Below are 8,768 nucleotides of genomic sequence, written 5' to 3' on the forward strand. Positions count from 1 at the left end.
TCATTCATTCAGCTAAGCCAGCTAGCCAATGGGCTCCAAGCATCCTTGTCTCCACCCCTTGTACTGGTGTTTAGGACATGCTACATGCTATCACATGCAGCTTTTAAGCAGGTGTTAGGCATCTAAACTGAGGACATCATGTTTGTAAAGCAGGCACTTTGCCAACAGAACTATCTCCTCTGCCCTGTAAACATATTAAAGTGGGCTCTCTGAAGGGATACAGGTGGTAGCCACTACACTTTTCTAGTAATCAGCACCCAGCTGAACCAAGTTGTACCACCAAGCACAGGAGAAACAACCCCAGAAGTCCTTCTCCACACACACATTGGAGCAGAAACTTAAACAGAACACAAGAACATGGGAGCCACTAGACAAAGACTTTAACCCCCCACTTTCTGGAGACATCATCAAGTTGGAACACCAAAAGTGCTACAAAGCCCTGATCACCCCTCCTATACACAGCACAGAGCCATGCCAAGCCAGAGCACATCAAGAAAGACACTGAAGACAATACAGCTCAGATCAAGACAGGAGGACCAGAAACTCACTGTAGACAGTGACTGGTCTAAACTCCACGGGGGCAAAACACACCCTAAGTCTGGTTCTATAGATTCAAACTGGGATTGCAAAAGTGTACCTCCCCAGTTAGCAAAGTCTGCTACACAAACATCGCAGGAAGGGAAGAACTCAAAACATCCCAACAAGGAAGAAATCCCAACTGCTGTGATGATCTTTGTCTGTGTATCAGTGTTGGTCTGATGTCCATAGAACCGGAAGAAGGTATTGGGTCCTCTGGAACTGGAGTTAAAGATAGTTGTGAGTCATTATGTAGGTGCTGGACACTGAACCCAGGTCCTCTGCAAGAGCAGCCATAGCTTTTAATTGCTGCGCCATCTCTCCAGCCCTGTGATGTGATTTTTTTTAAAGCTAATGTACTTTTACTGTACTTTATCTTTCTGCTTGACAATCTGTGCCCACTGGTACAACAGTGGTATATGATGGTTATGGGGGCAACCAACCACTTTCTGAGAGTAAAAGGAGAAAATTTGGGAAGAAGGAGGGAACCAGAGGAAGAGAGAGCTAAGAGAGACTATTGGGGGTGAATGTGTTCAAAACACACCACATGCATGTGTGAAAGTGTCTTAATGAAGCCCAATATTATGTATAATTAATATGTACTGATAAAAACAAAATAATAGAGATAACTTTAAAGGAAGGGGAAACCTGGGAAGGTTGAGTGGCTTTATTAGGGTCACGAGCCAAGAGGGAGACAACCAAAGGACCTAGGAGATAAAACTCCTTCAGAGTAAAGAAAACTAACTTCAGGGTCCCAAATACGTTGTTGGCATGTGGGATAAATAGAGCTCACCAAGAAAGAGAAGCTTGGAGGACAGGTGCGTTCACTCTGTGACATTTGAACATGAAGTGTCCATAGGCGATCCACAGGGCAATATCAAGCGGACACTTGAATCCTGTAAACCTGAAGCTGAGGGAACAGGACAAGGGAGAGAGGCTTAGGAGCCTCAGGCTTTCTGGGCTTTTTGAAATTATCCTGGAAGGAGGAGGGAAAGGCAGGAAACTCAGAGAGGGAGTGCCAACTGCAGAACCAGAGGCCAGCTACGAAACAAAGAGGAATCTAGGAAGTAGCCTTCAAGTGAGAGACAAGGAAGGCGAGTGGGTACCGATAACGGATGAGAAAGGGGGTTCAGGGAAAGAAGAGTGTTCAGTGACTGGAGCACAGGTAACTAATTTGTTTCCCCCAGTTCCTGAACAAAACCGACTTCCAGAACAGCAGTGAGTCTGGGAAAAACTAACAGATGTGGGTCCCCAGCCCCTCTGCAGCTCCTCTGCAGCTCCTCTGCAGCCGACACATCTGCCCAGCATACGCAGATGTCTGTGCACTTGGAGATGATAGAAAAGCTACCACTCTCCTGGTCCAAACACAGCTGTTGCCTCGTTTTAGACCTCTGCCTTTTCTCCTCTCTTCCTTCTTAAGTGGTTCTGCACCCAGAAATGCAGCAGCAGTTTAATAAGCTTGAATACAAAAGACACACGATAAACACCAGAGCAAAAGTGAGAAGCAGCCCGGCTTCTGGTGACCCTGCTTGTGAAAAAGACAAGGAATCCACCTTGGCTCTTCTCTCTGCCTCAAGCCAGGGTGCTCCAACCCATCTGTCTTTGCCCTTGAGACCCACTTTCTTCCAAGCACCTCTCGGGGCTTGGGATTCTTCTGGCCACATCCCATCTTGCCTGGCGTCATGAACAAGTCTCCAAGCCTGCAGGCTTATACCCACTAACCTGCTGGCACCATATGTCAAAACCTTGAACACTTGTATTAATCTCTGCCTAAACCTCTCCCACTGTTCTTCACCACTCAGTGAAAAAAAAAAAAAAAAAAAAAAAAGTCCTCAGTTATACAGACAGGCCTATGATGATTTGGCTCCTGCCTTACCTGTTAAGGCACTATGATCATAGTGTCTGAGAAGAAAAGAGTATGCCTCTCAATGTATTTTGAACACGAACCATGCACCAAAGTCACATGCTAGGAACTTTACATTTATGTAATATTCACAGTGTTTGTTCAGACATCTCGTGTTAAAAGTCTCCTGACTATTATTTCTCAGAAAGGTGATGTCACTCACTCTGGTACACACATCCAGCTCAGGTGGAGAATGCCTGGGTAACAAAATTCTTTCCCCCAAATCAGAGCCCCAGCATGAAAAAAATGTACTTTTGGCCTTCCTAATTCTCCTCCTCTGCCTTAACCAGACCTGGTGAAGAATCACAGCCACATCCAGTCTTCCCTTAGGGCCAGAGAAACCTACACACTTCAGTGGACTCTGGACTGAGACCAGCAAGACAGGAGACAGTCGAATGGTGAAAAGCAGCATCACCAGGTGGGCCTGACCCTCCAAACCAAGGCTGGCTACCTGGATGACCCTGAATGAGGATCAGAACCGGCAGTCCTTCTTCCTTGTCCCACTTGGAACCACGACTGGAACCATTTGGAACCATGACTGTGGGTCTGAGTTTCCAAGGCCATCTCCTGCCAAGTGCAGAGCTGGGAGGCCAGCGGAGGATACTCTGAAGACTCCTAGGAGCAGGCAGGACCCTGAGGCCTTAGTGCTCCTACAGCCTGGGCGCTCTCCTGGGGCACTCAGGTCAGGCGGAAGCAGCCTACAACCCGCTCCTTCGAGGGCACCTCGAGGAGCTGCCAGGAGAGAGGCAGGGGCAGCCCCAGAGCACCTGGCTACAGTCAGGGTAGAGGTATCGCTTAGATCTGGAACTGGCCAAGAGAGCAAGTCCCCATTATCATCTCCCGCTGGTCCCAGAAGCCCTCGGACCCTGAATTTGGTACCCAGACTCCGACTTTGCACCGGCTGCCAGGTGGGTAAGACGATCTGGGCTCCCGCTTACGGCAGCGGCAGGGACACGGGTTCAAGCCTGCTGTACCGGGACGAGAGCCCCCGCAGCCCGCTTGTTGAGGCCCCCGGGCTCTGACCCCCTCGCGCCCCCGCGCGTCCATCTCGGTTCCCAGAGCCGTGCAAAGTGATGTAAGGCGGCCAGGCTCGCGCGCTTTCCCCCTGCCGGGACAGAGTCCTCCCTCCCCGCCGGCAGCGCTGTGCGCCCACTCTGCTGCTGCGCCCAGGCTCCGCTTCCAGGGCTCCGGCGACCTGCACGCCGCCAAGCGCGAGGCTGGGAAAGACCCTCCTCCCCTCTCCCACCTCCCTGCTCCCCTGCCCCACCTCCTGTGTGCACTGTCTGTGGGGAAAACCAGGCTTGGCTTTCCGAACCCAGGGAGAGAACCGAGGGACAGCCCCATACCAAGGTTTCTGGAGACATTCAGAGTCTCCCCATTCACGGTGGCAGGAGCCTTCAGGTAACTCGGTGACGCTACCTGGTACAAGATAGACAGGGTTGCAATAGTGAATGGGGGTGGTGGTGAAAAGAGGGAGGGAAAGAGGGGGGAGAGGGAGGGGGAGAGGAGAGGAGAGGTTAGGAGAGAGAGAGAGAGAGAGAGAGAGAGAGAGAGAGAGAGAGGAGAGAGAGAGAGAGAGAGAGGTTGAAAGACAGGAGTCAGAGATAGCAAGAAAGAGTTAGTTGGTGGGTGGGAAGTTGTATTGGATTTTTTAACCCGTGTGGTTTCGCCTCCCACAGAAGAGAGAAGGGGTGCTTCCTGACTACCAAGCAGCCCCCAACCTGGATGGAGTGAAAGATGCGTCCCGATGACATAAACCCGAGGACTGGGCTGGTGGTGGCCCTGGTCAGTGTTTTTCTGGTCTTTGGCTTCATGTTCACTGTCTCTGGCATGAAGGGGGAAACTCTGGGGAACATCCCTCTATTAGCCATCGGGCCAGCCATCTGCCTACCAGGCATCGCAGCCATTGCCCTGGCCAGAAAAACCGAAGGATGCACCAAGTGGCCAGAGAATGAGCTACTCTGGGTCCGCAAGTTACCCTGTTTCCGGAAGCCCAAGGACAAGGAAGTGGTGGAACTACTGAGGACCCCCTCAGACCTGGAGTCCGGCAAGGGGAGCTCAGATGAACTGGCTAAGAAGGCAGGCCTCAGAGGGAAGCCGCTCCCACAGGGGCCAGGTGAGGTGCCTATGGCCAGCTCCATTACCACCCCCACCCCCACAGAGGAAGGAGAATGCCAGAGTTTAGTCCAGAGTGGGCGTCAGGAGGAGACGTCCAGATATCTGGACGGCTACTGCCCCTCGGGCAGTTCCCTCGCCTACAGTGCCTTGGACGTCAAGGGCTCAGCTTGGGACAGAGCTGACCGCCCCGAGCCCGAGGATAGCATCTTCTTTGTGCCCCAGGACAGTATCATCGTTTGCTCCTACAAGCAGAACAACCCTTATGACAGATACTGTTGCTACATCAATCAGAGCCAAGGCAGGTGGGACCACGAGACAATAGTCTGATCTGGGCAAACAAGGGTCCCATGTTGACAGACACATTGCTACACTCAGCTCCCAATGGAAGAAAATCTCTGCTCCAACAGCCTTCACGCTATTAGAAACTGGCATGGTATGTGACGGGGTGCAGACCTCTGGTGCCTGATACTCGTGTAAATAGGCATGTAGGGGGGCATATTTTAGGGGAGTACTGGGAATTACTTCTCATTAGGGAGGAGGCAGTAAGTAGGAAAGAAAGTTCCATTTGCTTCTGAACAATTTAAACAATGTTGAATGCTTTGTAAAACAGCCCCCAAAATTCTAGGAAGCCCCTGGTGACAGCCAGGGACGTATAGTGAGCCAGGTATCAAATGTTGCAGGGGCTGTCCACACAGAAGCTGGCTGCTTTGTGTCTGAAGAAAGTGAAGGAAAATTTGTGTTCTTTTACACAAAATGAGTTTTGCCTGTTGGAAATGTTGAAAAGCTTTTCACGTATGGCAATGGCTGAAAGAGATAAACATTGAGATAAACAGGGAACCCTCCTTCGACGGGATAGAGTTTGGAGGAAGGGGAGTTAAAAGGAGTTGGAATGTATGATGAGTCCTGGCCTCTGGTTTCAAATAAAGTGTTGACTATGTTATGTGAACTCTTAGACTCTCCATTCGAGTTGGTTTGCTGGGACCTTATCTGAAGTTTTTAAATATTTATTAACACTCTTGTATTTCCTTACCAGGTGCAAAGTGACTTGATGTAATATTTTCATAGATTAGAATTTCTTTTTATCAAGACAAAACAAATTTTACATATGTATGTCTATCTAAGTGTCTTCAACGTTTCTGAGAGGCATGTACTAGGAATTACTATATGCCTTTTAGAACATGAAACTACAGAGTCAATTAATTAGTCCTGATCATTATGAAAAAATGTGTATGAAATGCAATGGTTAAGCCTTTGGAAATGCTCTTGTCTGTACATTTGTCCGACCACCTCAACAATGACTGTAATGCCAATGAAACAAGAATTAGATTTAATGGAAGCTCATATTTTATTTTATTAAGCTCACTGGACCAGTGAAATTTACATGATAAAAATCTCATTATTTCCTACTATTTTTTGTGGTTGAGGGAAAAAAACATCATATTGGTATCCTGAAATTTATTTCCTATTTCTCTTGCTTAATTGCAAAAGATAAAAAGAATAATCAGCTGAAATGTCATTTTATCCCTCTTGTAGAATAATTGCATTTATAGGAATAGTGATAGATTTAGTCTTGAAAATTAGGATTATTTTATGCCCTTCAGTGAATTTCAATTGTAATTATTACACCAAGTATTAGTCACTGTCTCCCAAAAAGTGAATTGAGAACAAAAAATTGGAGGGGGTGGCTTACCTCATCTATGTATTTCAAGTTCAACTCTGTGATTCCTAAGCCAATTGTCCTTTATTAAAAATTATGCTCTTACAAGTCATAATTTTTTAATGATGTTTAAGATCAAAAGTATGTCGTCTTTTTAGTCAGGCCTCACTGTCAGGAAATGAGATGTGTGATCTTGGACAAAGTTCATCTTCCAACACCTCAGTTTCCTACTCTATGGAAAAGGAATGGGGGAAGACCGATTTACACTAAATTGTTTCCATCCTTCATTTCCAGGTAGGATATTCTAAAACATTAAATCAAAGGAACTGTATGTTGCAGGAAGTAAGCTACAGAAAAATGCATGCCCATGTTATGCAATACACGATCAAAACCATGCAATGTGGATTAAACTGCTACCATTCAAAAGAATTGTGTAGATATATGAAAGCCGATGTATTCTATTACTAAATATTATGTATTAGACACCAATATGTTCCTGGCCATAAAACTGAAAAGACTGAGGGTAGATATTTTTGAAGAAAAAGTGTTTTAATGTTGATGAATCCCAAAACAATCTGCCATACAGTTTTGCACGCTGAGCGACTGTCTCTAGAACTGAGCTGGTGAGGGGTGGGTTCCGAAATCACAGTATTGTTTTGAAGGCAGAAAATAATGTTTAGGGTGAGAAGATTATTGGAAATGCAGTAACCAAAGTTTTCTCTGATGTGCTTGCCACTGTTGGCATTGTCAGAAGCAAGGGGGAGAGACAAGTGTTTGTATGGGCTCAGTGAGTCTTACATGGGTCTGAGGGAGGGGACTGGAATGTCCACTAAGATTAGGAATTTGGAGAAGGTGCCTTCTGGAAACAGTTTAGAATTTTTCCCTTAATGTGTACATATGTGCAGAGTCCCATTTCCAAATCAAGGGTCAAATACTGACTTAGAGATATAAGCTATTTTTAATCACATTTTCAAGTTGTATTTCAGAAAAAAATTCTTCCATTTACCTATTTAAAATATGGGAGCTCTCTAAGTATACACTTGTGGATACATTTTCCTGTGCCAAAAGAATGATTTTCAGATGTTGGGCTGAGAGATTTAACTTTCTTTACCCAAAGAATAAAATGTGAGTTGTGAGTTGTGTGGATTTTTCTTAGCATCTTCCACTGAGCCACTCCCTCCTCTGAGCTGCAAGGCAGCCTGAGTCCTAATCAACACTGTAAGTACTGTTCTGGGTAAACCTGTTGTTCTTGTGAATAGAGAGAAGAGAGAGGACAAAAGTGTCCTAAGCCCTTACAGGAAAGGAGAACAGTCCATTCATTCAAACCAACAGCCCTAGGAAATTACTAATATTAACATAAGGAGCAAGAGAGTTGTTCTTGGAAGCCTTTAAGAACTCCCAAACTGATAGGAATTGAAATAGGCACTGGTTTCTTTTCCTTTGCTATTAATTCAAACACTCATTTTCTACTTGATGTTAAACGGGCATTTTACTTTTGAAGTTTCTCTATTCCATTTCTCTTGCTCTGTATTCCTATTTATTAGGACCGCAGGTTCTTTTCCCATCTGCCTATTTCTTGATTCCTAAATGTGAATTCAGCCAAGATACACAAGCTGGAGCACATTGGACAACTGTCTCAAGATTTCCTCTCCATTGCAATACTCTTGAGGGAGGGATCCAAATCCAGCTGGGTTCCAGCTCTCTTCCAGTTCTTATCAACTCCTCTGAAATGTTTTCAGTATTGTGGATCTTAACATCCACTGAGTTGACAAACACAGAAAAGGACAGTGAGTTCTCCTAATGATGTTTCTCTTCCACAGCCCTGACTATTTGGTGAATTCACTCTTCTTAACACCATCACTACTTTCATCATATTAAAGAAAAATATTTTTGCTGGGCATGGCAGTCATGGTTCTGTAAACCCAGAGAGGGGTCAGAGTCAGGAGCGTCAAGAATTCAAAGTCATTCTCAAGGTGAATTGGAGGACAGCCTAGTCTGCATGAGACCACATAGGAAAAAAAAGAAACTACTTTTGATAATTCAAATTCCTTTACTTCTATCTTGCTATCCCCTCTTCCAGACTCATCCACATGCACACACGGTGTAATGATTATAGCAGCCTGCTTTTATCTTTCTTTTTTCCCCTTAAATAATCTCTGAGCATGTTTTCCCCCTTTCTGTACATTATTCTTAATCATCAGTTAATAACTGTGTAATGTGCCATTTTGGTGGTTCCATAATCTATCATGCCATTCCTTATTGCTACCATATATAAAGTATTATTGGTGTTGTTACCAGATGCCACAGAAATGAAACCTTACCATTGGGAAGCTGTCTCCTTGTAGAGGAGGCAGAAGTGTGTAACTGTTCACATTGCCACTCAACCTTCTCTTCACACATGTGGCTCTAAGAAACAGCTGGAGGGCAATACGATGTTGCTTCAAAGTGTTGCTCCTCAAAACTAGATTACAACAAGGTTGGCCTTCAAAAGCACAATGTCCAACAAGCAAAATA

General features: G+C 45.6%; 1 protein-coding gene across 2 annotated transcripts; it reads left to right on the forward strand.

Moving 5' to 3' along the window:
* The first annotated feature begins 3,175 nt into the window (after positions 1-3,175).
* Tmem215 (transmembrane protein 215) lies at positions 3,176-7,390 on the forward strand. Of its 2 annotated transcripts, none has more exons than XM_036178679.1 (2): positions 3,176-3,387; positions 4,159-7,390. In XM_036178679.1, exon 2 carries the CDS (start codon positions 4,217-4,219, stop codon positions 4,922-4,924), a length of 708 nt encoding a protein of 235 aa, XP_036034572.1. In that variant the 5' UTR covers positions 3,176-3,387; positions 4,159-4,216; the 3' UTR covers positions 4,925-7,390. The 2 variants fall into 2 exon arrangements, with proteins under 2 accessions (XP_036034572.1, XP_036034571.1); XM_036178678.1 differs by lacking the exon at positions 3,176-3,387 and adding an exon at positions 3,614-3,880.
* Positions 7,391-8,768: the final 1,378 nt, after the last annotated feature.

The sequence above is a fragment of the Onychomys torridus genome, chromosome 2 (assembly GCF_903995425.1).
Source record: "Onychomys torridus chromosome 2, mOncTor1.1, whole genome shotgun sequence".
Classification (NCBI taxonomy): domain Eukaryota; kingdom Metazoa; phylum Chordata; class Mammalia; order Rodentia; family Cricetidae; genus Onychomys; species Onychomys torridus.

Excerpts from the sequence above, each read along its gene's own strand:
- Tmem215 (XM_036178679.1), top strand. The coding sequence starts at position 4,217 with ATGCGTCCCGATGACATAAACCCGAGGACTGGGCTGGTGGTGGCCCTG.